The following is a 27780-nucleotide window of genomic DNA, read 5'->3' as shown; positions in this document are numbered from 1 at the left end:
CTTGTTCCCCGGACGATAGGAGATGGTGAAACTGAAGCGTGTGAAGAAGATGGCCCAACATGCTTGGCGAGGATTTAGATGACAAGCCTCCTGAAGGTACTCGAGGTTCTTGTGGTCTGTTAGTACCTGGAAGGGGTGTTGGGCCCCCTCTAGCTAATGCCGCCACTCTTTCAGGGCCAACTTGACAGCCAGGAGATCCCGGTTTCCGATGTCATAATTTTGCTCCGCCGGGGAGAGTTTTAGAGAGAAGAAGGCACATGGATGGAGCTTAGATGGTTTCCCCTGCTGCTGAGAAAGCACGGCTCCTACGCCGTTAGTGGAGGCATCTTCTTCAACCACAAAAAGCTTACTAAGATCGGGGTGGATGAGAAGTGGAGCCATGGTGAAGCCCTCATTCAGATGTTGGAAGGCGTAGGAAGCCTCAGAGTTCCAGGTCAGAGATTTAGGCTTGGATCTGAGAAGAGATGTTAAGGGGGCTGTGAGGGAGATGTAATTTCTGATAAAGCGATGACAGAAGTTGGCAAAACCCAAGAAGCGCTGGAGTTCCTTGATGGTAGTAGGAGTGGGCCAGGATTGCACAGCCTCTACCTTCCCCTCATCCATCTGGATACCCTCAGGGCTGATGTTGTAACCTAGGAACTAGAGGGAAGACTAATGAAAGGAACATTTCTCAGCCTTGAGGTACAGATGGTATTCCCTCAGCTTTTCCAACACTAGCACAAAGTGTTTACGATGGTCGGTCTCGTTCCGTGAGTACACTAGAATGTCGTCGATGTAACCGAGGACGAATCTATGGAGGTACTTACGGAACACCTCATTCATGAAGCCCTGGAACACAGAGGGAGAGTTGACCAGGCCATACGGCATCACCCGGTACTCATAGTGGCCGGTTGGAGTTACAAAGGCTGTCTTCCATTCATTTCCCCTCCGGATTCGAATGAGGTTATACGCGCTGCGCAGGCTTGGTGAAGACGGTAACTCCTCTCAACAGTTCCAAAGCAGCCGGGACGAGGGGAAGTGGATATCGGAACTTTACCATTATCTTGTTAAGGGAGCGGTAATCAATACAGGGCCGGAGACCTCCTTCCTTCTTCGCCACGAAGAAAAAGCTCGAAGCAGCAGGGGATGTGGAAGGTCGGATGTAGCCTTGGTTGAGAGCCTCCTCGATGTACTCCTCCATGGCCTTCCATTCAGGGTTGGAGAGAGGATATATTTTGCCACGGGGCACTGGCTCACCGGGGAGAAGGTCTGTCGCACAGTCCCAAGGTCGGTGAGGAGGAAGTTGTGAGGTGCGGAGTGGGCAGAAGACGTCCTGGAAGTGGGAGTAACAGGATGGGATTTCCACAGAGGTGGAGTGGATAGGACTCTCGATGGAGGAGGAGTTGAGACAGAGAGGAGGAGATTTCTTGGCGATAGTCGAGGGCCTTGGAATGGGAAGATTGGGGAAACAGGTAGGAAAGCGTTGGGAGCCCCACTTCAAGACGTCGCCGGAAGACCAGTAAATGATGGGGGAATGCAGTTTGAGCCATGGGCGTCCCAACACGATGTCAGCGGTGGAGTTCTCCAAAACCAGGAGGGTGATGGTTTCGACTTGGAGCGTCACGGGACCCACACAATGACGAATCACACCTCTGCTGATGGGTTTGCCAATAATGGATTGGATCTTTAGGTTGGGCTGACATGGCCGCGGATGGAGCTGGAGTTGGTGACAGAGCGCATCTGAGATGAAGTTGCCGGCTGACCCAGAGTCGAGGAGTGTGAGTACTGTAAGGGAAAAGTTGGGAGCAGTAAGCATCACACTTGTAGACATGGGAGAGGAACAAACTTTAGAGTAAGTAACATTGCTCACCAGTGGGCACGGAGGATGAATAGGACACACCGAGATGACATGTCCCTTACCACCACAGTACAGGCACAACCACTGGGTCAACCGATGCTGGTATTCTGCCGATGATAGCCGGGAAGCTTCCATCTGCATAGGCTTCCCGCCTGGTTCTGAAGATTGGATTGAGGGTGATTGTGGAGGAACAGGCGGAGACTGCAAGGCGGGCACTTCATTGAGGCAGGGCTTCATTTGGTTGGCGACTCTGGATGTTGGATGAAGCGCTCGAGCCCCATGGTGTCATCAAATGAAGAGAGAGATGCAGCCGCAGCGTTGGGTCGAGCCCCTGATGGTAAGTGGTGAGTAGAGCAGTCTCATTCCATCCACTAGAGGCTGCTAGGGTGCAGAACTTGAGAGTGTAATCTTGGACGGAGACTTTACCTTGATGAAGATTACAGAGTTGTTCACCAGTGGAAGTATCACCCGCAGGGTGTCCAAAAACCTCTCTGAAGTGTCGAGTGAAGCTCTCAAAAGTTTGAGTAATGGGACTGCTCCCAAAGTAGTTGGGCCCACTGCAGTGCTCGTCCAGAGAGCAAGTTGATGATATACGCCACCTTAGACCGCTCTGTGGGGAATAGATGCGGCTGCATCTCTAGGGCGAGCGAACATTGAAGCAAAAAGCCACCGCAGTTCTCCGCCGATACGGAGTATGGTGCTGGATTGACCAAGGGACTGGCAGAATAGACCGGTGAAGATATTGCGGAAGTCTTGTTCGAGATCGGTGGGGCAGTGGGGTTAGATGAGGTGGTTACTGCTTGACAGAGCATGTCAACCAGCTCCTGGATGGGATCTGGACCTGCTGGGTTCATGATTCTTGATGGTCTGGTATCCTTTAACAGTAACCCAGACTCGAAGATGGTGGTGAACCCAAAAGCAGGTATTTATTTGAACAAACACAAACACAGACAGCAAATGGCAGGTGAGTGGTGAATGAGCAGATTGGTTCAAGAACAGACAACAGTACTTGATGGAGGTTATTGTATTTGCAGGTAGAAGTATTACTTGGGTTGGAGGATAACACCAAGGGAAGGAGACGCAGGAGAGGAGACTTGGAACAAACTTCGGAATAGCGCTGGAGAGGAATCGTCGAGGGAGCACACTGGAATGGCGTCTGAAGAGTCAGGTAAGTAGAAGGTAAGTGAGTCTGTATACTGCTTTGATACCAGACGAAGACTGAAGGAAGAGTGGAGTGTTATATAGAGGAGCTGATTGACACGGTGATTGGAAACAGGTGCAGGTGATCAGTATTTGGGGGAGCGGGAAGGTTGAGTGTTTGTGGCGGGAAGGTCAGTTGGATCTGTGACAGCCGCGGATGAGTGATGAGAATTGGGCATCTGAGAGCTGTGTATGGGGCGATGCCCCATGGTGCTCTAGAGAAATGTATCACAGGGCCATAACCACAATAGACAGTGAAGGGGACACGAGCCCCCAAATATTCATATTAGTGGTCTATAAATATTATGGTTTATGAGATTTTCAATTACAGATTTTTAAACTTTTACCTTCAGTCCCCAAATCATGAATACTGTTAATGATCTAGGTTAGATATACTAAAAATAGTGATTTGTAGTTCATATGGGTGTTAAAGCATTGTTTATTGTACAGTATGTGTTTGCATCAGTGCAATCAGTCACACTGCTTGTGAGATGCTTATGGTGTGCCATGAGCGTCTGTGGCTATTTCTGGTGTTAGCAGGCCAGGGAGTCTGTGAACATGTGCTCAGTGGATAATAAAAATACTTCAGCCTGTCTTAACCAGTCCTAAACCAACTCATGTTAGACATATGGTTGTATCAAACTGAATTCAAAACATACACGGATAGACACTACCAGTCAAAAGTGTGGACACACTTGACTGAATTTATATTGTGTTATGACTTTATGGTTAAATGCCTGAAGACAAGTATACATTTGTTCTTTAGAAAACTTTTTTTAAATGGATGAGTTGGACTGGATAGTGAAAGAAAGGCAGCCAATAAGCATCCAGCATATATGGAAACGCCTTCATTACTGTTTTAAAAGCTTCCCAGGTGGATACGTCACAAAACTGGGTGAGAGAATGCCCAGTGTGTGCAGAGCTGTAATCATGGCAAAGGGTGGCTATTTTTAAGAAGCTGTTAAAATAGATATTTTTTGGCCACTACATAGTTTACATATATTAATTTGTTTTACAGTACATCATACATTTGATGAATTTACTAAGCAGCACTCAGGATCAGATTGTTTTATGTATAGTACAGCTGGCAACATATTGTCACATATACATTACTATGCAAACGTCTTAGGCACATATGTTGTTTCACAAAAACATTTGTCTTAAGATGGTTATTTATATCTTCAGCTTTAGTGTGTCAGTAGGAAATATAAATGTTAGACTCCCAAACATTACTTTTGCAAATAGAAAAGATTAGACTAGAAGAACAGGGAGCCCTGCAACAGATGTCATGGCCCCCACAAAGCCCCCCACTGAACATCGAGTCAGTCTGGGATTAAATGAAGAGACAAAAGCAGTTGAGACAGCCTAAATAGATAGAAGAACTGTGGTGAATTCTCCAAGAAGCTTGGAACATCTTATCTGCCAACAACCAAGAAAAACTGTGTCCAGGTGTACCTAGGAGAATTGGGGCTGTTTTAAAGGCAAATGTGGTAACACCGAATATTGATTTAGCTTTTTTTATGTTTACTGGACTTTGTATGATGTTAATTGATAAATGAAAACTATTTATGTCATTATTTTTGAAGACATCCTCACTATGCAACATTTTTCACAAGTGCCTAAAACATTTGCACAGTACTGTACATTACACACTTTTTCAGGCAAAACCAAACAAGACTGAACTTGAGTAGTTATTTGGGTGAGAGAAGTTTACACTCCATTCTAAATGTCCACAGTTTTATGTCTCTTTAGTTTTGCTACATAAACATTTCTTGGACAAGAATGTGCTAATCTAAGTGAACATGTTCTGACATAAGTTTGTACAGATCCTGTTTCTTATGTATACAGTATTCATGAATTTGAAATCTGATCACAAACAAGCAAGCGTAGAGAATGTACCTTGGTGTTTTCCAAATGAATTTCCTGAATGAGTGCAGCAGTTCATGGTGAAAAAAAGAGGGTGTCTATTCATACATGACTGCCTATGCAAACAGGATTATATTTACATTTGTGGTCCTTGGTATACATTCAGGAAGAAATTAGTCTTTGGAGCTTCAAACTTCAAAATTAAATGGACAAAATACATGACATTTTGGTAATAGGGTTGCAAGTAACTGTGATGCAAATATGTCCTAAATTAAGATGTTGAGCTTTTGTAATTTTCTTGCAATAAATTAAGCAAGAGGGTTGAAAGGTCCAGCTACAGTTTGTGTAACAATTAAGAAAATGTAATGGAGATTATTTACTTGTTTTCCCACCAAAGGGTCCAAATGATGTTTAATCTTGGGTATCACATTTTTAAACAACATTACATTTTTGGCAATATGGTTGTGTGCAAAATGTTGAACTTAGTTTTTTACTAAAATAAATTTCATATCAATTCAACAAATTATAATAAAATTATGACATGGTTGTGTGATTTAAAAGGGATTGTTCAACCAAAAATGAAAATTCTCTCATCATTACTCACCCTCATGCCATCCCAGATGTGTGTGACTTCTGTTCTTCTGCAGAACACAAACAAATATTTTTAGAAGAATATTTCAGCTCTGTAGGTCCATACAATACAAGTAAATGGTGACCAGACCTTTTAAGCTCCAAAAATGATATAAAGGCAGCATAAAAGTAATCCATATGACTCCAGTGGTTAAATTAATATCTTCTTTAGCGATATGATAGGTATGGGTAAGAAACAGATCAATATTTAAGTCCTTTTTTACTATTAATTTCCACTTTCCACTTTTTGGAGATTTATTTTAAAAAAGGACTTATATATTGACCTGTTTCTCACCCAAAGTGATTGGATCGTTTCAGAAGACATATGTTAAACCACTGAAGTTTAATAGATTACTTTTATGTTGCCTTTATGTGATTTTTGGAGCTTCAAAGGTCTGGCCACCCTTCACTTGCATTGAAAGAACCAACAGAGCTGAGATATTCTTCTAAAAGTCTTCGTTTGTGCTCAGCAGAAGAAAGAAAGTCATATACATCTGGGATGGCATGAAAGTGAGTAAATGATGAGAGAATTCAAATTTTTTGGTGAACTATCCCTTTAATTGTTGGAGATACAGTCGAGAAGGTTAAAACCTCTGATGTGGGACAGGCCAAAATCACCATTTTAAGGAGAGGATATAGACATTTCATATGTTTAAAGGAAGCCTCATGCTATGTAGAATTTGTAATAGATAATAATTTGCATAATAAACATATCTAAAAGTTCTCACAACAAAAAAGTTGGGATTTGTGTCTGTAAAGCTTTAAAAAAAAAACACACACACACACAATGAGACACCAGAGTATGCCTTATTTGTTTAAAATGTCAATACAAAATAGTCATATTCAAAATATTAAATTGTGACTATGTTGCATTAAGATCATGTTGCATACATGGCTATAATCCCAACTTTTTCTTTCTCCTTCTCCTAGTGCAATGGCTCCATCACTCTCTCAGGCCTATAGGAGGCGCTGGTGGATGGCAGTCACAGCAATCATTGAAAACCTGCTCTTCTCTGCTGTGTTGCTTGGTTGGGGCTCCCTCCTCATCATGCTGAAGAATGAGGGCTTCTACTCACACCTGTGCACAGGTACATGGCTCTAACATTATGGCAAAGTATTATTTAAATTTGGTAGTAGCAGTTTCATAGAAAAACATGCAGACCTACAGTACAGTATATACACAGGTCAAACTAAAATCAGTGCAGTCCATCATGTAATATAAATCTGACTGCATGCAAAGAGACTTTAATGTACCTGATTTTCTCTCTACTTTTAGAGAATGTCACAGAGGGTCACTTGAACATAAGTTTAATGGAAAGACTGGATTGGCTGAGCTGTGTTGAGCAGGAGGAGATTTTGAATCTGGGCTTTACGATTGGCTCGTTCATAATCAGCGCGGCCACTTTGCCTCTAGGAGTCTTGATGGACAAGTTTGGGCCACGTCCAATTAGATTGCTTGGCAGGTGAGAGACATACAGCTATTTACATTTCACGTGTTCACATGTACAAATATTAGTTGACAGTCATAAAGATTTGGCTTGCTGTTCACAGTGGAGGGCCGTTGTTGTGCAGTATCGTTATTGGAGTTGATTGTGCATGAGTCTTGTACTCTAATGTCCCCCTCTTGGAAATAATTAATTATAGAGAATAAGTTGGGGTGGTGGAGGGAGAATTCTTGCAAAAACGAGAAGTTATAACAGAAATAATGTATAAAATATTATGCATCATAACAGCAATATGATGCTTACCAGACCAGTAATTTTGGCCACTTACCTTATCCTCCTGAGACCCGAGCATGACTGCTGTGTGTATTTCCCATTTACCTTTTTGATTTGTAACTACTAGCACCTAAAAACATGCAAAAAAAAATAAAAAAACTAGAGCAAATAATTTTCCTAAAAATATATGTTCACACATGAGGACAGCGGGACAAAGTTGTTAAATTATAATAATACCAAGCTATAGAAAGTCATCAGATTGTTTATTATGTTTCCAGGAGTGTTGGTTATTCATGTTTTTGAGACGTTACAGACATTACATCATAAATTAGCATAATTAATTTGAAAGTAATGGCCAGCATCTTCCAATCACTGCCAACCATGTTAAAATAAAATTATACATTATAAATTCTGAATCTATGTACTGATTACCATTGTCCCATATCTGCCAAACATGTTGAGTGGTTCAAACCTCATCTGCAGCCTGAAACTGAATGTTTAATAGGAAGTTTTGATTGAATGCACTTTGCTGCATAGAGTGCTCCCTTGCTCCTTATTCAGTGAATGACTTAACCTCCGGTGTGCTGTCTGTCTGCACTGGTCTCCGAACTGGTCTCAATGTGATAATGCACAGTAAATATAGGACTTCTAAGGAAAAGATGTGCTTAAGTACACATAAGTGTACATTGTATTTATCAGCTTGAATGCATACCTTGCATCTGCCCATTGTAAATGTCAATGTATTGTATAACTGTCAAGGATATCATGATGACAAATACTGTATCTAGATTACACATTTTATGGGCTTTTCACCCTTGAAACGTTTAACTGAAGCTTATTTTTAACTGGGGGTTTATTTCTTTTTGATGTTTCACAATGTTCATACTTACTAGCCCTGGCTTATTTATTCAAACTGTATACCTTTTGCTCACATGTGACATGTTAAGCCAATCGGCTTGCATGGTGTAAGCTGATTGGTCCTTTGACGTGATCAAGTAGCCAATCAACGTATGTCTCTCTTTGTCTAACAAATAAATAGCTCAGTTTTGCAGATAAACCGGTTTCATTGCAGAACGCTGCAAAAGTTTTTATCTGAAACCCACCTCCACCCCAGCTCCAGTTGTCTAGATCTGCTACATGGGGATTGTATTTATGTATAATTGTGCAGCATCGTGTCCTACATGCTGGATGCAGCATGTCTGGTGTTTTGTCTAATTGTGCAGCAGCAGCAGTATGTCCACATGCTAACTCACTATGTCTGTGTATGTTCTAGCAGTAGCAGCAGCGTATCAGATCTAGTCTGCCAAGACCAATATCCTATCAATATGTCATACCCACATTAACATGCTAAATCTTTCCAAGAGTTGACATGACTGAAAACATGTTAACATGTATATTGTTTATGTTGTGTGGCTATACTTTTGAAACAATATGTATTTTGGCTTTTATGTACTTGCTCCATTCACTTCCATTGTACATGCCTTACTGCATCCATGATATTTGCTTTTTTTAAATAAACGAGGGGCAAGTCAAAATTCTAATTTTTTTAATGTTAATTATTGGTCGACCGATATATATCACTGAGGCCGAAATTCTGAAATTTTTAAAAATTAGCATCGCCCGATACATTTCCAATTTGGCCGATTTGTTTTTCAAGCCGTGGGGGCACCAAGAATCACCTGCTTGCATGTGAAGGAGCCTTCTAAGACATGTAAACGACTAATCACAGATTGTTTTGTTGTTACGTGCCATAATGCTATTACAATAATAGCAAATCCCACATTTTCTTGCTGTGGAGCACTCTTAAATCTTCTCTGTAGCACGTATTCTATCAGCCTGCATCAAAAATCTGTTCCTCTGACTCACGAATGTTGCATGACGGTCAGTCCGTGACAGTCCAAGCTGGCAATCCGGGTCATGTAAACTGAATGCTGTCCGGAGATTGCTGCAGAGCCCCTCTCCAAAAGGGGGCGCCTTCAAGGTTAGCAAAAACAAAGCGTAGCGCAGTGGTACACTGGCGAGCAGACCAGAGGCCGTTCGTTTTGACTTAATGTCAATGGAGGAGATGCTTCAGTACGCTGAATAATCTACTTTTGTATCTACTTTTGTGAGGAACAGTTTACCACTTAATTAACTGACCGCCTGTCTGCTGATATTAAACATGTTTTGCACCAAACAATCCTTTTGGAGTGTAACTCAGTATATAAAAGAATCCCTGCTGCTTGCTGCATTCACACTAGCATGCGAGAGCAACTTCAAAATAAAAGTTCTTCACGTGCGCTATATGTAAACATCATATTCACTGTGCACTGTATGAACAATTAGTTTGATTTGGCCTGTTGTGAGAAAATGCGATTGCAAATGCACACATACCGTCCGTGGTTGTTAGACTACTGTGTGCACTATTGTTATTTCCTTCTTCCTAATACATTAACAATTAGTTTATGTGCAAATAAATTACTAAAATTGGATGACTAAACAGAAACCAGAATAAACTGCTATGTACCATTTAAAACACAATTTTCATTTTTTAAAGATTTTTTAAGATTATATATATATATATATATAAATTGGTGGTAAATATATTGCTTTGATCTGGGTATTGATACAGATTTCCCGATTCGATTGTGATTCGCAAGCTCTCGATTCGATTCGTAGGGGTATATTTCAGTTATAATGTCCCTTTTGCTTACATATGAAATAAATTCTCTCCCAGCTAATGCTGTTAATTATAAAGGGGACCTTCTTACTAGATACATTATGAAAATATGAATTTTAATAATGATATTTTATTAGTTTTTCATCATTTTGGTCACATTTTAGCTTTTAAAAATGAACAAATCCATGTATTCAATCAATAAATATGCTATTATAATGTATATATAATATTATGTTAAAATAATTGCATAATTTGTACTATTTACAGGTATTTACATTGATTTGTTGAACAAGTGCTAAAAACCTGTACTATCTCTTTAAGGAAATCCGGCATTTCTGTAAACAGCATCTTTAAATTAGCGCATGTTAAGGAGAGATTACATTACGCGGAACAACATTTAATCACAAAATCTTTGTTTTTTTTTTGTTTTTTTGCCAAGCCCTAGTAGTTCCAAATAAAAGTTAATTCATTTTCTTAGCAATATTATGTACGTTATTTACAATAATGGCATCGGCCATTAAAAAACCCATATCGGTTGACCACTAATGGTAATCAACTTTATGCCACAAATGCTGTCGGTGGAGCTTAACTTGTATTGAACCCAGAACGTTCTTTTCATTTACATCAACCTTCTTTTTCTAGTTCCTGTTTTGCATTCTCCACGGGTTTGATTGCTGTTGCGGCATATAATCCTACTGGTGAGTATTAATTCTTATGGAGGTGTGTTAAAAGCCAAACTCTTTTAACATTTATTTGGTATCTCACTTGGAAACTGTGCTTTGAGCAGTGATGGTGTCACAGAGGCTTTTGTGGTCTGTCACACCTAAGGCATTTCCTATATTGAGATAAATCATTCTGTTATTAGAGAACTGGGTTACATAAGTAACCTAACATTTTGCTTAAGATCATTATTTTGTGAGATTTCATGGCATCTAGTGACTCAGCTGTAGCACAGTCACACAGGACGTATAGAAATCTCCTTCCTACAAATAATCCCAACATATTGGCAAATAATGCTTTTCAAATGCCACAGATCTGTTATTGTTGTGATTTCTGAATATATAATGTTTCATAAATAATAAAGACATTTCTGTCCACTCCTTCACAGTGTTATCTGCTCTCATATTTATTGCTGTGTCCATGAATGGGTTTGGAGGAATCTGTCTGACCTTCACTTCATTAACAGTAAGACACGCTTTTATTATTAGTATGCACACACTTTTTTTTAACTTTTTTTAATATTAATTGAGAGACTACATGGAATATTTGTAAATTCATTTATATCTACTTTTTTTGTTCTGTTGTTAAAAATGTCCATGGACATGTTAAGCATTACACACATTGCCGTCATCAAAGGGGAGAGATAAAGGGAATGAAGGTGCCCACAGGTCCAGGCAGTAAAAGGATACTAATAACACTGAATAACAGACACATAGAAACTAAACAGAGAACACACATATGTCAGAAATTAGGAGATAAAGGAATAAGAGTACTGTGATGTGAGAAAACTGAAAAATATTCAATGTTGTAACATTGTAAATTTGGAGATAGTAACGTGGGTCAACAGAAGCGCCACCACAGAACGACTCTGAGTACATGCATGGTTCATCAGGCCATGTCCCTGTCTGAACTTTACTTTTAAAAAGGCATTAAACAGACAGGACGCCCAGAATTCCTAGCTACAGCCCTATTTACACAATAACAAAATACATAAACTCTCTCCTACAGCGCTACAAATGTTCACAGATGACAGCTAATGTTTTAAGATTAAGCAAGTAAGATACAGATATTTTAACTTCAAGGTACCATGTCGTGTTAACATGCACACTTGCCATCCTTACCTGTTCTATAATCAGATTTCCTTTTGAAGCTTGAGCTGTCAAACAGATTGTTGCTATGGTGTTTGTGTACATTCTATGATGGGTTGGTTGTCATGTTGACATTTGACCCGACTCGTGTAAAAGTGTGTATAATAAGTGTGCATAGGCGTGTATGTGTGTGTGTGTGTGTGTGTGTGTGTGTGTGTGTTTGAATATGGGATCGCATTAAATACTTTTGAGAAGTTGACACATCCTGCAGTGTGACATGCTATACTCCATCTAAAACCATTTGAAACAGCATTTGGCAGATTATTTTATTATTATTATTATTATACATTCACTTCTTATGACCTTTTATTAATTGATAGACTACATGGAACATTTGTACATTTAAAAATTTATTTATATTTCCTGTTTTTTGTTTTTTATGTGATGCATGACAAGTCCATGGACTACCCATATGTCTATAGCCTATTATTGGTATAAGTATGGTTTATTGGTGTAAGTCTATTTGTGTGTACCTCAAAGTTGTATTTGGGTAACTTTTGTTGAATGAGCCCTTTTGACTACTCTATCTTATGTAATTATCATTAAATATCTAAATGGTTTTATATGTCTTATTGCAGAATGTCAAAACTGGTGCAATGTTAGTTGCGCTTTTCTGTTCTATTTTAGGAGTTAGGAGTGCATGTAAGAACTGCATGATCACTGCTCTGCAAGGGTTTTGCCGATGACTTTAGTGCTGCACATTTCCATCCCCATATTATGCATTTTTTGCATGCTTGATCTCAGCCAATCAGAACACAGATCTACCTTCACGCCCTCAACTGTGCCAAACCCACTTGCTCCCCACCCTAAACGCACAGTGACATATACAGACTGTCTTTGCCCTCTCTGAGACTGGGGCTAGTTCTTACACCTTTTACTGCAGTGAATATTTTTCAATGTGACAATTTGTCCCAAACTGACATTTATGAAAAATCCTCTTGTCCGGAGAACGTACTGTAGTTCAACATTTTGTTTAAAATAAATTCATTATATAGTTGACCCTTGAATGAATGTATACTATTGTTGTTTAATTGTGTTTACCAAAAGCTATATAGCAAATATGATGATATTTAAATGTAGTTTGAAGTATAGAATTCACAAAGAGTATTTTAAACTAGGTGTTTGAAACCAACATACAAAACCACTGCTACATAAAACACACATTTGTGTAACTGGAATTTTGACTCAAAAAGCGTATTGTTACTGAGCTATAACATTTGTGACAACTTCCTCACGTGACAGCTAGCCCTGGTCTCCACTACATTAAGAAAGGTAAGCCATTTTGAAGAAACAAACAGAAAGGTGTCATGTAGGGTGAAGAGGTTCATAATAGTGTGACTGCGTGTATAAATTATGACGTGTTATGAACCGTTCCTTGTTGACAGTCTCTTGCCATGGCACTTGTTTGTGTCAGTTTGCTTTGGGAGGATGTCCAAGTATATATTTGTGTTCTTTGTTTATCTGCTTGGCACAACAGCACAGAAATGTCCTTAGCACAGTTCTACCTGTGCTTCATCACAACAAAAATATGAGGGTAGGCTAAATGAGTAAAATAATTCAAAGGCAATTAATTGGATAGTGTGATTTGGATAGATTGAAGAAAGAAAGAAAGAAAGGAAGGAAGAAATGGGCAGCCCAAGCTTGGGATATTATAACACATGCAGCAACTCATCGGCCAGATTTCCTTAATTATCCCTGGTTGCTCAACCTGTGTACTGTACACATTTATTTTCAGTAAACTTTCTTTTTCAATTTTATTTCTCTTTTATACAATCATCAAGCTTTCTCACGTTGTGTAGCTAAAAACCAAACTAATATTGCCCTCTAGTGGCAAAAGTCAAACATTACAGTTTGGAGAATTATAGCAGAACAGAGAAACAGATTAATTTAAACCATTTAAGAATAAAAAAATAAAGTAAAACTCTCCTAAAGACATTATGTGCCAACAGACAGGTTATAACATATTTATTATCCATTTATAATTCATTTATTACACTCTAAACAAAATTCCCCCTGTTTGATTTTCTCAGTTGCCAAATATGTTTGGAAATGTGCGCTCAACAATTCTTTCACTCATGATTGGCTCTTATGCCTCCTCTGCTGTCACCTTCCCAGGAATCAAGGTAGGGTCTGTTTATAAGGAATTATAAAGCAATTTAATATAATAAATATAATTACAAAACGACATGCCTCATTCACAAATATAAGTAGTATTTTACTCAAATCTCAAATGCAACATTAGAACCTAAATTTTCCCCAATCTGTCTTCTTTTTTTAGCTGATATATGATATGGGGGTGTCATTTTGTGTGATCTTCTGGGTCTGGTCGGGCTTTGCCTGTCTCGTCTTCCTCAACTGCTTTGTTAATTGGCCGGGAGAGTCTTTTCCTGCCCCAGAGGACATAAGATACACGTCAGTACATGTCAGATTCCTGTCAAATGCACAATTCATAGCAATAAAGCACCCTATAAAGGGTAAAAAATGTGCATAGACAGAACAAGAATGATGGGTCTCTTTATTTCTTAGTAAAATGGTGAAGTTGAGAAGTGACGTAATGGACCATAAGAAGACTGGAGATCAATTCTTCACTCACGAGACTGTTGTAGAGCAAGATGTGACCAAAAAACAATCTTTAAATGATGAAGCACACAGTGATGAAACAGAACCACAGAGCCAGGGTATGTCTCACAAACACACTGTCTATTGAAATGCTCAAGTATTGTTTTGATAATGAAGTTATCCTTATGTTATTCATATTTGTGGAATGGCAGGATCCCCTCCTTTCCGTCGTTCTGTGTGCTCACCAATCTTTCTGTGGAGTCTCATCACCATGCCGATGACCCAACTACGTGTAATTTTTTTCATGGGTGCCATGAATAAGATGTTGGAGTTCCTGGTTACCCATGGTGACCCTAACCGTGAGTGTCAGCTAATGCCAGTTTGCATCCATTAATGGAATGGGAAACTTTGTTTGTCTGTGTTTGGTCAAGAACAGATGGATAAATGTAATGTATGCTCTAGTTTTACAGAAGCATGTGTTAGTGGGTGGGTGTTTGTATGTGGGTAGTAAACTGGAGTTTAAATTGGATTTACACTGTGCTGTTTTCTACGTTTTAGCCTCTGATGAGTTAGTGAAGGAGGCAGAAGAGCAAGGTAAGAAAAATCATGTTATTTTCAGCAAACTTGTCACAGATGTGGTTTTGTTACATAGGCCTACTGTAAAAAGGGCCCCAAAAGTATGGACACTTCAGCAACACTTCACATATAAATGTCATTGCATTAGAAAACAAAAAAAATCAAACCTAGGGCATTCATTTTAAAGAATGTTAGCACAAGCACAATTTTAAGCAAATCATTTCACAAAAAGAAGTTTCTTGTGTTTTTATTTATACAGTATAAAACAGTACAGTAGATGTACTGTTCCAAATTAAGATTCTTTGATTCTGAAAGTTCATGTACCCTGAAATCAACCCTTATTCAGCTGAATAACTGACAGGCGGCATCCCCCATCGGACATTTGTACATCAATTCAAATGTGAACACATTTTCCTCTAGCGCTACCGAGTAAACCAGTAATCGCGTTCACATAAACAGTGGTGAGCGAGAATCAGAGGCTGCATTTCGCTCTAAAATGACATTTTTACTTCACTGACGATTAGGTTCAGGGTTGAGGTTTGCTTTAGGGGATATGGTTAATGAAAATATGCATTCCTGTTGACTGTATTGCATCATTTACAACAAAAAAATGCAACTCGTTTTGGCGCCACTCTGTGGAGATTTCATCTGAAAACTGCAGCTCACGTATACGCTGAACAACACTTTCAGCTTCAGCCATTGGGGGCAGTGCTTCGTAATTTCGGTAGCACAGACCGATTTCAGCAGCACAACATTCGACCTACTGTTGACGAATTCTCAGTGTGATCAGTCTGGAGTCAAGATCTAGCCTCATTTGTTTGCAGATGCAACTTTATTTGATATTTTGTTATGTTATGCAATGAAATTCATACATTTGTAAGTGACTTAAAGGGGTCATGTCATGCTTTTTTTTTTACTTAATTATTTTTCTTGAGGTTGGATTATAATGTCAGTAAAGGATTTTACACAAAAACAGTTATTATATAGTACTAAAGGACCTTTTTTTCACACTGTCTCTGGCCCTCTGTTTGAAAAGCTCAGTTTTCTGTGCTGCCCCTTTAAGATTTTAATAAACATGCCCACAGTTTATGATTGGCTAAAACGAGGTGTTTAAAACGAGACATGTTTAAAGTTTCTTTGCAAAGTCTGAATCATAATAGTTCTCAAAAGAATCCTTAGAGAAATGTGCCGACCAATCCATATAATCCGCATTGATGAGTTCAGCAACAAAAACAAACATTGTCATCCTTCAAAAGGCTATGCAGAGATGCTAAATTTCCACAGCCAGGAACATCCCAACATTTTCGATTCTTCCCTGGCATTGCAGTATCTTTGTTTGTTCAATAACAACTAAGAAATAGTTCCTTTATGTGTGTAGGAATGTTGTACTTGTCCTGCTCTCTCCTTGTCACTCACTCGAGCTGCACACCAGTGTGTGGGACAAACAGGCGATGATGTAAATGGAGGCGTAGATGTCATGCTGTCTTGGAGGCGGTCATGCATTAATGAGTACCCTTTGTGACATCACTAATATACAGATGTAGAGAATGAGGCATTTCTGAAGCTTGGTGACATTAAATCATCTTATTGGACTGGGGAGGAAGTTCTGAGTTTAGAAACTTACAGAATGTTTTTATGTAGTACGATGAACTTTTATATGCCAAAAGATCGAGGAAAATTTGATTCCTCATGACATGACCCCTTTAAAGGGATTGTTCACCCAAAAATGTCATCACTTACTCTCCCTCATGCCTTCCCAGATGTGTATGACTTTCTTTCTTCTGAACACAAATGAAGATTTTTAGAATAATATTTAAGCTCTGTAGGTCCATACAATGCAAGTGAATGGTGACCAGAACTTTGAAGGTCCAAAAAGCATAAAGGCAGCATAAAAGGCCTTTTTTAATATAAATTTCCCTCCCTGCCCAGTTGGTGGCGATATGCGGAAATTATGCGAAACTCCAAAAACAAAATAAGAAGAATGTGAAAGTGGAGATTTATAGTAAGAATGGACTTAAATATTGATCTGTTTCTCACCCATGCTTACCGTATTGCTTCTGAAGTTATGGATTTAACCACTGGAGTCGTATTGATTACTTTTATGCTGCCTTTATATGCTTTTTGAACCTTCAAAGTTCTGGTCACCCATCACTTGCATTGTATGGACCTACAGAGCTGAAATATTATTCAAAAAATCTTTGTTTGTTTTCTGCTGAAGAAAGAAAGTCATAATCATCTGGGATCGCATGAGGGTGAGAAAATGATGAGAGAATTTTCATTTTTAGGTGAACTATCACTTTAAGGTTCCATATACATTTAGGGCTTAGTAAGTATCAATATGTGTGTGATATTGGAATTTTGTGGTAATATATAGTGCTGGTGTAGTGAATTTAATTATGGTTTCTTGTTTTATTCACACAAAGAGTTTATGTGTGCATGTGTGTTATAGTGAGTCTCTACTCGTCCATCTTTGGCACTCTACAGCTGCTTTGTCTGGTCACCTGTCCTCTCATTGGCTACATCATGGACTGGAGAATGAAGGAGTGTGAGGACAGTTCAGCTGAGGGAGAAAAAAGGTGAAGGCAGAGAAATTGATAAGATTACAGATAGCCAGAAGATTACAGACTAAATTACAATTGGACTTATTTCTTAAAATGCAAAAAGACAAATTGCATAATGTGTTGACTCTTGTGCCAGGCTGACAGAAAACAAGATGCGTGCTGAGTGTCATGACAGTGACAGAGCTTCTCTGATGTGGCTTTATAATTAATGCAGAATCAAAACCTAAACCTAAGTTTACATAAAACATTAACACTATTCTTGTGTTGCAAACACTTTATTTTCTTCAGAAAATGGAAATCTAATTATCAATACTCCACATCTCTTTAGTTCATCTAGGCCTCCAAAGAGGGACAGAAAGATCCAGAAGCTCACCAATGCCATCAGAGCTTTCACCTTTACTAACCTGCTGCTAGTCATCTTTGGCATCATCTCCCTTATAGACAATCTACCCATACAGGTTAGACACATTCACTGCAAAACAAACATTTTCATCACATTTAATCAAAGCCTCATCATGCCACATGGTGATTTGTTTGTGGTTTATTTTAAGTATCTCTCTCTCTCTCTCTCTCTCTCTCTCTCTCTCTCTCAGGTGATGTCTTTTGTTCTTCACACGGCAGTTAGAGGTTTTATTCACTCTTGCTGTGGTGGGCTTTATGCTGCTGTGTGAGTTTTCATTTTATAACTTTTTCAAATTCCACATGACTTTATGAGCTGCTTTCTTAATTGATTAATGCATTTACGGTTAATAAAGCATAAACTAGCAAAAACACTTTTTGGAAGGGCGGAAACTTTGTAATGTGTCTACCCTTAGTCAATACACTGATTCACATTTCACAACACACACACAACAGTGATGGGAAAGGACCTCTTAATGCTATTTGTATGTATAAAACAGATGTAACTTGTGACAGAAATCAAGTACTTTGCAGCCTCTGTAAGGCGCAGATGTTTTTATCTGCAGTGCTTTTCATGTGGAGATCAAAGCGGCGCTGGCACCCTGACTCAAATCATATAGGTGACTTCGCGAATGTTGTAGCAAAGTGGATAGCCACCATCTTCTGGCTGATTAATATTGTAGAGGATGAGAGGTTAAGAGATATAATGCCTATTGCAATTAATATGCAACCTATGTGGGGACTAGGAAACGATTAGGAAATGAATAATATTGCTTAAATTAGTACTATTTTAGTGCATTTCTATCTTCATACTGTGGAAGTTAAGAAATGTTAATAAAGCATTATATTGTTACATAATGTTTTGTTTTATTTCCTATGATGGAAATAAATGCATTTTGACAGGAAAAGAAGCATATACTGTACTATAAAGTTTTTGCACTTTCAAGATCTGCAATTTAATAGGGATTAACTATGAAAAATTATGCGATTAATAGCTATTAAAAAAATTAATCAACTGACAGCACTAAATATAATACATGGTTTTGTAATGTAAAAAGTTAGACTGACCATCACTGACATAAGCAAATCAAGCATTGTTAATTTATTATACATATAGATAATAGGTCATTATATAGACACTCGATAATTTATACATATAAATATTTCACAGTAAAAGTTATATATGTTAATGTTAAAGCATTATGAACCAAAATTAACTAAAAGGAACAATGAATAATAGTATGAATTAACATTATCCAAGATTAGTAAATTCTGTAAAAAAAAATATATATATATATATTAATTGTTAGTTCATGATATATAATGCATTAACTAACATTTTATCATGTTCAACCTTATTATTGAAAATGTTACCGATAATACCTTAATTATAATTCCCAGCAACAACAAAAAAATCTATTATTTTAATTAAATAATGCAAAATACAGTTTTATGTCCATTTTCTCAATTCACTTGCCATTGGAGGGTGTTGCAAAAAGTGAATATTATATAAGTATAATATTTGCAGTTTGTTACATCCTCAAGCTCTCTGTTATTTACACTTAGCTACCCAACCAATCACTTTGGCACTCTGACGGGCCTGCAGTCCATGATCAGTGCTCTGTTTGCCCTCCTACAACAACCACTATTCATCTACATGCTGGGACCATTGAATGGGGATCCTTACTGGGTGAGTCAAACACACATGACTGTAATGAACCATCCATATGTATGGCAAATACTGATAATTAAATAATGCAGTATCACAGAGTTAGAAACAAATTTTTTAACTGAAATTCTTGAGTGAGTGCTGTTTGAATAACCAAAATTCATGCATTGTCCTTATTTTCCCTGAATTGACAGATCAACTTAGGCCTGCTTCTGTTCTCATTGGTCGGATTCATGTTGCCAGGATACCTGTTCTTCCATCGGAGGCAACTTATAAAAGACAAGGCAGCGCGAGAGAGTCTGTCACTGTGCCAATCAACACAGGAGAATGTCAGCCTCAGTCAAACTAACGATTCCTCTAAATATCAATCTAACGGGACTGTCTGAAGTGGAAAGAGATGATCATTATGTATGTGAATTATGGCAATGATAGACCACTCTGTTTTATAACAATTATTGTTCAAAGGCACTTCGAAAAATGGAAATATATTACGCATCATATTGAGTCATTGTAAATATAAAACAGCGTTACAAAAATCCAAATGTGCAATTTAAAGTAGACAGTCAAGGCTATGAGTTCAAGACTGAACATGGTGTATTATCTAGGCTTTTTAAGATCACCTGGCTTTCTCTCTTAAAAGATTTGCTCACCATAAGAACCACATTTACAATGTTTTTAACAGAGGATTATATTGAAACTTTGAAAAGTCCTGTAAAATGGTAGAAGAAACATTAGGGGTTTAATAACTTCAAAACAATCACACTTTCCTTCATACTGTAACACAGAAGCACATCCTGCCTCATCACTTTCTTGAAGTCAACATGAAATCAAAATTTACCCTGTTTACTGTAATACATGGTCCTTGTTAGGTCTGGGTAAGGTATTGATACAGATTTTTTGATTCAATTCCGATTCAAAAGCTCTCGATTTGATTCAATTCCGATCTCAATTTGATATCGATTCGTACAGTATGGGTACATTTCTGTTACGAGGTCCATTTTGCTCGCATATAAAATAAATTCATTCTCAGCTAATGCTCTTAATCAAAAGGAATATTCTAGGCATCCCTTCTAGGTACAGTTCGAAAATATTAATTTTACAAATTATATTTTATCATCAGTTTTTCATCAAATTGGTCACATTTTAGCTTTTGAAAAATGTTCAAATTGAGTCTATTCCATCAGTTAATGTCTTGATTTTTGTTACATTTTTATTGTTCACTTGGATTATTTGGACTATTTACAAGTATTTATATTGACATGTAGAACACATGCTAAATTGGTACCGTCTCTTTAAGACTAGCAGCGTAAGTCAGTAAGGAATAATTGATGACAGGACCATTGAATTATTGAAAACTAAGGTGGTAATGGGTCACAACGCACAGCGGAGTGAAGTTATACCTCAGGTGTGCATTATTTTTCAATAATTCGACGGGCATGAGTCAATTATTCTGCTTATACCACACCTTAAGACATCGTTCAGGGTTTTATCTCAAGACATTTTCAGGTTTTCATCCCTGAAATGGTCTTGTGAGTGGAACTACTTTCTTCCGCCAAGGATTCAGCGTCTTGCTCTGATACAGCTCAAGCCTTCATTGCTACTTCAAAAACGTCACTTTCGAACTAGCAACGGAGGATAGCGAGGCTCGCGCTGTCCTTTAGAACTAGCAACGGCGCCGCTTTTCGGCATGTGTGAGTGTGCTGAAAATACTTTGAAACATAAAAAGTTTCATTTATTGAAAGTTATTTTGGATAATAGAAACTGTTGTATTGATCAAGTCGCGGGGGGTGCGGCTCTGTTTGTTGGTTGTGACACGAGTCTCAATGTGTGTGTGTGCGTATGTACGTGTGTGAGCATGTGTAAGTGTGGGGGAGAGACGAGGGAGATTTTCTACCGAAATTGAAATGTAGGATGTTATAGATATTGTTTGACATCCTTAAGTGATTTACTTTAACCAGTGTCTTTGTTTATTTGGTTATCTTTCTGTGGTAGCATGCAGTGAGAGCAAAAGAGAGAGAGAGAGAAAGAGAGAGAGTCCATGGATGCTTTTCAATCGAAATTTAAATAAATTTAGGATATTATAGACATTGTCATTCTTATCCGATGTACTTGAAAAATAATTGCACACCTTCGAACATCAGAATCAGAATCAGTCATTCAACAGACCCGTGGTATAAGCGCATATAATTAGAGAAGATGTGCGTGGTTTCTTTAGTGCATCCATGTGTGATTCGAATTAAATGTTTCTCTTTTTTGTTTGTTTTTAATCAACAACTGACTGTAAAAAACAAAAGGTATCAAAAGATACATTATTCAATGACATATGGATCCGTGGATCTCGTCTTTCCACACACAGAACGCGTTAAACCAAACTTTGACTCTCAACATGCAGTGAAAGGTCCTATGTTCTAATAACTTCTCCACTGAACTACTCAATCACTGGTGAGTGAAATCTGAACATTTACCAGCCAGTGGCTAATCATAGAATTTTTTAGTCGCATAGCATGAGATTTGGTTGCAGAAACCAGTGATTTACTTGCTTTATAGAGGGTTGCCACCACTGTTGGGTGCAGTTGGATTACAAAGTAATTAGTTCCTGTAATCTGATTACTTTTAGGCACAAAACATAGTGTAACATAATTACATTTTAAATTCTTGTAATCAGATTAGTTACTGACTTTCAATGTAAGTAATTACTTTTAAGTGCATCACTTGGTTTACAATTACTTCTAAAACAACATTTATGTGTAATACAATTAAAATGTGAATTCATATGTACGTCTGTTTGCTTTCCTATGACTGCTGAAGGGTGTATGAGAATGTACAAGGAGAAAATAGATATTTGAGTGGAAAAACAAAAAAATCTTTTGTGACAAGTGTTTTAGAAAGTAATTTAAAAGTAATTAGATATGTGATTACTTTTTCAATTAAGTAATCAGTACAGTAATCTGATTAGATTTTTAGAGAAGTAGTTAGTAATTTGTAGTGCATTACTTTTTTCGTAACTTACCCTACACCCACATAGTGTGAAAGATCGATCTTGGGGTTTAAGAATCGATATCGAGATCGTTCAAACGAAGATCGCGACGCATCGGAAAATCTATATTTTTACCCAGCCCTAGTCCTTGTCTTATTTTGCATGATACCTTCATGCACATTATTCCACAGAAATAATTAACAACTCTGAAATGATTTCCGCTACTGGAAGACGTCACCTAAGTCCATATGGACTATTAGTTCTTGTTAAGCAGTAGCCAAATATACATTTGTTTCCTCATTGAATCACTCGTAAATGTCACATTACTAAAGTAAAATTGTTTGCGAATGCCGTTTCATGTTGACTTTGGAGGACAATCATATCATCTTCATTATGTATGTGCAGGTCACAGGCATATTCAAAATTACTAATATTAGTCATGAATTAATAAAATATATATAATGTTTGTGAATGTTCATTTGTATGGTAAAAGCACACCTCCCATTTTGACTCATAAATGAGGCAGGGCATCATATAATGCATGACATCATGGCTAAATCCATAATTCTTTTCTTTTAATTTTAAAACTGTGTGTGTGAGTAATGAGCTTTTTGTAGCTTCTTCTGCCTTACCTCACTCACTAAACTAGTGTAATTTCACTATGGACACTGATGGATATGCTGCTTACACGATGTGCCTTTAATGAAGACTGGCAAGTATAGACGGGTCATTGTTATGACCTTATTTCAGAGACTAGTTTGCACTATATACTTTGTTCAGTGTGTTTCAGTTTCGCAATAAGAGATATGGAGGGAAGTTTAAGAAATGTTCTGTATTTTACAGAACTGATTTCATGTTCTCAAATCTTCCAGTGATTCTGTTGATTTTTCAAAATAGTGGTGCTTGCATTGGCTACGTTTTTCTCACAACTGTAAATATGCCTGAAGGAAAAACAAAAAATAAATGTTGACATTTGTTTCACAAATTAGCACATTTCTTGGCTGTCTGTGATTTATTTGTAAAGTTGTTTAAAACAGTTGAATGAAAATGGTTCCATTATTCATCATATTCATAAATAGACACAGGCACTTTTGCACTAATATAACAGAGATGAGGTACATTACATAATCACACACACACACACACACACACACTAATATATATATATATATATATATATATATACACACACACACATACATACATGCATACATACACACACACACACACTAGGGCTGCAACTAACGATTATTTTGATAACCGATTATTGGACTATTCGGCGATTATTGCAATGATTAATCATTAGCTCTTAACCGATTATTCAGCTTGTGCCCCGACTTAAAAGGTTGTATTAAACGTGCTTACTAACAATAAAGAGGACAAAATCATCTTTTAAAATACCTCTAAATGACATTCACTGAATTAAAGGGAAAAAAAATACTTTTTATTAAGTTTAATTCAGTAAAGAAATTCACTGCAAAAAATCCTGTTGTTATCAAGTGTTTTTGTCTTGTTTTCCATTTAAAATTGTCTAAAAATACTTCAAACAAGATACATTTACTTGAGAAGCAACATAAGACATTTAGACTTGCTTTAAGAGAATGTATCTTGAATATACTTCGTGTATTTTGTATATAAGTGTATTTGTTTACATGGTTATACTTCTGCGAGGGCAGTAACGACAAAATATAATTATATTCAAGATCTATTCTCTAAAAGCAAGTCTAAATACCTTATATGCTGCTTCTCAGGTGAATGCATCTTTTTTAAAGGATTTTTAGATATTTTAAAATATTTGTATTTTTAATATTATATTCAACATTCTCAGATAACAATTTTTTCTTCTGCAGTATAGCTGCTAAAGAAAATGTATGTTGTTTTAAAGGAGTTTTAGATATTTATTTTGGAAAACAAGTCAAAAAAATAAAAAAACATTTTGTTGCAGTGTATAATGGGGCAAAGACTACCTCTCTCACCTTTCTGTTCACTTCAATCCATTAACTCTCAAAAAAATAAACTCTCTTTTTAATAAAGCAGCGTATTGCCACTTTTCTTCACGATAAGAAATGCACAGTGACACATATATTATGATTCAATAAGTCGCGAGCCATCACGTTATAATCTAGCTGCATTAAGCATGTGCGCTTGAGGGATGAGCATCCCCGCGACAGAGTGTGCATCAGCTGGATGCAGTTTCAATCTCTTCCCCCTTAGATCGGGACATTCGCGCAACTCGTAGAAGAGGCGCTGACCGCACAGAGAAATGCCAGTTTCGGAGATTGTAGTTATTTACATGATCTGCTTCCGTATTATTTGAACTTTAATAAAACTATAACGCATTAAATATAACTGCATTTAAGATGTAACGCCGGGATGTTTCCTTTAAAGATGCTCGACACGCAAGTTTTGCTTCAGTAGAGCGGCAGCTCCGGCTCCACTTATTCCACAACGAGAGTGCTTCTGTATTTACTTATTTGGTATTTTTTTATTATAATTCCCTCATACTTTGTGATCTACATCACCTTAAGCTGTTTGGAAAGTTTAGAGTGCATCTGGACTGTGAGCTGTGTAATTCTTCCTCTTCTCCGTCAGGCGTGAGCTGCAGTGCTGCTCTAGCGCATCATCATTAGAGTTTAATGTGATCTCATGTTACGTTAAATGACATCAAACGACTATTGGAAAACAAAAAAATTTTATCGACATTGTCGATAGCGTCGACTAATCGTTTCATCCCAAACACACACACACACACTAATTATATATATATATATATATATATATATATATATATATATTATATTTACATCTGCATCTGACTCTCATTGTAACTAAAACAAATGTAATATCTCAAGGCCCAATTTTACAGCTTGTGCTTCACTTTAACTCAGTCTTCTTCCTCTTTTTGAATCATTCAGTGAGTTCTTATCTCAAACTGCTGCTGCTTGGCTGAGCCCCAGTCATGCCGGGGTGATCAGGACTATGGCGATTCTGACAACAGAAAGAGACAACACAACACAATCAATAATTAAAACATTGCATTGTACTATCTATTTACTAGGTGTAGCATCAATTACAATTTAATAACTAATTTATTAAAAACTACTAGAACTTTGATGTAAAAGTATTATTAAGAAGTAATCTGTATCGTCATATAAATTATACAATAACTCTTGTAATTAACCTTCTTCTTCTTCTTATCTTTCTTCTTTTTCTTTCTGTCCGGGTCATCATCCTTCTTTTTCTTCTTCTTCTTATGGTCTGAATCTGATGGTGTTTCTGTAGTAGAGAAGCATGAGATTGTGAGTTAATATGTAAGATAGCACCTTTTGTCCCTTTGTGTGATTGTGGGTGTGTCTGTCACCTGGTGGTAAGGGATCCTGTGGCCGATGGTGTTTATGTTTGTGTTTATTCTTCTTCTTCGGTGGTTGAATGTGCATCAGTCTGTATTGCTCTGGCAACTATGGTACGACAGAGAAAAAAGCATGTAAAATATACACACAATATATATATATATACACTGTAAGGTCCAAAAATCCACATTGAAAATCAGGAATTTAACATTCCTTTTCAGCCTGGACATTAAACAGGACACTTTAGGATTTTGAAAAAACAAAGAAAAGTTATTACATAAAATAAATACAAAATATTTAAAGGGATAGCTCATACAATGTAAGTGAACGGTGACCAAAACTTTGAAGCTTCAAAAAGCATATAAAGGCACCATAAAATAATCCAGGGGTTTTATCCATGTCTTCTGAAGCGAGGACAAAATGTCACTTATTTTTCACTATACACCTTGTCATTGCAGTCTTTAGGCACATCATGATTTCAGGCTTGATTACACTTCCTAGTGTAAGTGCACTAGATGGCACTATAGGAAGTGTAATCAAGCTTGAAATCATGATCGCCAAGAAGACTTATAGTGAAAAAGGAGTTACATTTTGGTCTGTTCTCACCCACAACTGACTGATTTGCTTCAGAAGACATTGATTAAAACACTGGAGTCATATGGATTACTTTTAAGCTGCCTTTATGCATTTTTTGAAGCTTTAAAGTTCTGGTCACCATTCACTTGCATTGTATGAACCTTCAGAGCTGAGATATTCTTCTAAAAATCTTAAAGTCATACACATAACGGATGGCATGAGGGTGAGTAAATAATGAGAGAATTTTCATTTTTGGTTGAACTATCCATTTAAGATTCTGCACTATTTCTAGGTCACTAATAAAATGTAAGCAAATTTGTAACACTGACCATGTCCTTAATAGGTCAACAAATCCGAGCAAGAAATCTTAGCATCAAGAAATTCTGAAATCAACTTTTCTCTTAAATTGTTATGCTGGTAACATCATTTGTAATGAGAAACAAAAATTATTCAAACAGAAAAATGACTTTTGAACCCAATTATAGGATTAAAAAATGATTGATCTATATGATTTGTCACATAAAAGTTTGCCACCAGCACTGAGAAAGAAAGACATTGACAAACTTCAGAGTACAGTCAAAGCAGAAGCAACATCAGTTACACAGCATCCCTAAATGCATAGGAGATTCTTCCTTTGTCTCTCTCATACACACACACTCACAGGGCCAGTGTGTAGTCTGAACCCGGTGAGCATTGCTCCAGTGAGAGGACTGAAAGAGTTGTTGCACACTGGCGGCTTCTCGATGAGGGAGCGTAGAGAGCTGCTGTCCTGGATACCCGGGCTGTCTATCATACCTGAAACAGCAGGAGCACAGAGTGATGCAGTATTAATCAGAGCGTGTGAGCGGAGTGGAGCTATTTGTCGCTCAACTCCAATGCTCAAGTTCAAAAGTCATCGCTCCGCTCCTCACTCATGAGCGGTCATGAGCGAAAGTGATTTTGGAGCAGAGTGGCATGAAATGAGAAAGAAATTAGGCATAATTTCTTTGCCAACAATCTTGTTTATTAAAAAACCCTCTTTATATTGGCGTATGACCTAATATTTCATGGCACATATAACAAACATTGCCTTGTTGTTGGCTACTTTAAAAAAACAAATAGCCTTGTTCTCTCTTCCCTATTTGGATGTGATTATTTTATATGGGGACGGGGGTAATGTAACAGCCTAATTACCAGAGCTTATCAATTATTTTAATCCGGTGCTAATCGTTCATGGCTTGGTTTCCCGATAACATTGTAACTTAAGCTTTTACGAATGCCTATTTCCCAAACCAGCATGTAGATCACTCGTTATAAAGTAGAACTTATGTGCTTCGTTACGGGAGCTGTCCAGTC

At 37.6% G+C, this 27780-nt stretch overlaps 2 protein-coding genes across 2 annotated transcripts in view; one reads left to right on the top strand and one right to left on the bottom strand.

The window, feature by feature from the left end:
- Positions 1 to 23714, top strand: part of slc43a1b (solute carrier family 43 member 1b) — a 35817-nt gene extending 12103 nt beyond the window's left edge. The window contains exons 2-15 of the mRNA XM_051703247.1: positions 6464 to 6621; positions 6810 to 6996; positions 10553 to 10608; positions 11019 to 11095; positions 13809 to 13901; positions 14057 to 14190; positions 14305 to 14456; positions 14550 to 14696; positions 14896 to 14931; positions 17363 to 17489; positions 17803 to 17932; positions 18068 to 18141; positions 19440 to 19563; positions 19737 to 23714. Coding sequence (XP_051559207.1) covers positions 6464 to 6621; positions 6810 to 6996; positions 10553 to 10608; positions 11019 to 11095; positions 13809 to 13901; positions 14057 to 14190; positions 14305 to 14456; positions 14550 to 14696; positions 14896 to 14931; positions 17363 to 17489; positions 17803 to 17932; positions 18068 to 18141; positions 19440 to 19563; positions 19737 to 19928 — 1687 coding nt within the window. The 3' untranslated portion in view covers positions 19929 to 23714. The remainder of the gene's footprint in view (positions 1 to 6463; positions 6622 to 6809; positions 6997 to 10552; positions 10609 to 11018; positions 11096 to 13808; positions 13902 to 14056; positions 14191 to 14304; positions 14457 to 14549; positions 14697 to 14895; positions 14932 to 17362; positions 17490 to 17802; positions 17933 to 18067; positions 18142 to 19439; positions 19564 to 19736) is intronic.
- Positions 23715 to 25320: 1606 nt separating this feature from the next.
- Positions 25321 to 27780, bottom strand: part of med19b (mediator complex subunit 19b) — a 10323-nt gene continuing 7863 nt past the window's right edge. The window contains exons 3-6 of the mRNA XM_051703777.1: positions 27107 to 27240; positions 25881 to 25977; positions 25701 to 25795; positions 25321 to 25507 (exon numbers count right to left, since the gene is read on the bottom strand). Coding sequence (XP_051559737.1) covers positions 25442 to 25507; positions 25701 to 25795; positions 25881 to 25977; positions 27107 to 27240 — 392 coding nt within the window. The 3' untranslated portion in view covers positions 25321 to 25441. The remainder of the gene's footprint in view (positions 25508 to 25700; positions 25796 to 25880; positions 25978 to 27106; positions 27241 to 27780) is intronic.

Source organism: Myxocyprinus asiaticus, chromosome 7, assembly GCF_019703515.2.
Source record: "Myxocyprinus asiaticus isolate MX2 ecotype Aquarium Trade chromosome 7, UBuf_Myxa_2, whole genome shotgun sequence".
Classification (NCBI taxonomy): Eukaryota; Metazoa; Chordata; class Actinopteri; order Cypriniformes; family Catostomidae; genus Myxocyprinus; species Myxocyprinus asiaticus.
The sequence above is the reverse complement of the archived record's forward strand: the minus strand, read 5'-3'. Positions and strand labels throughout refer to the sequence as shown.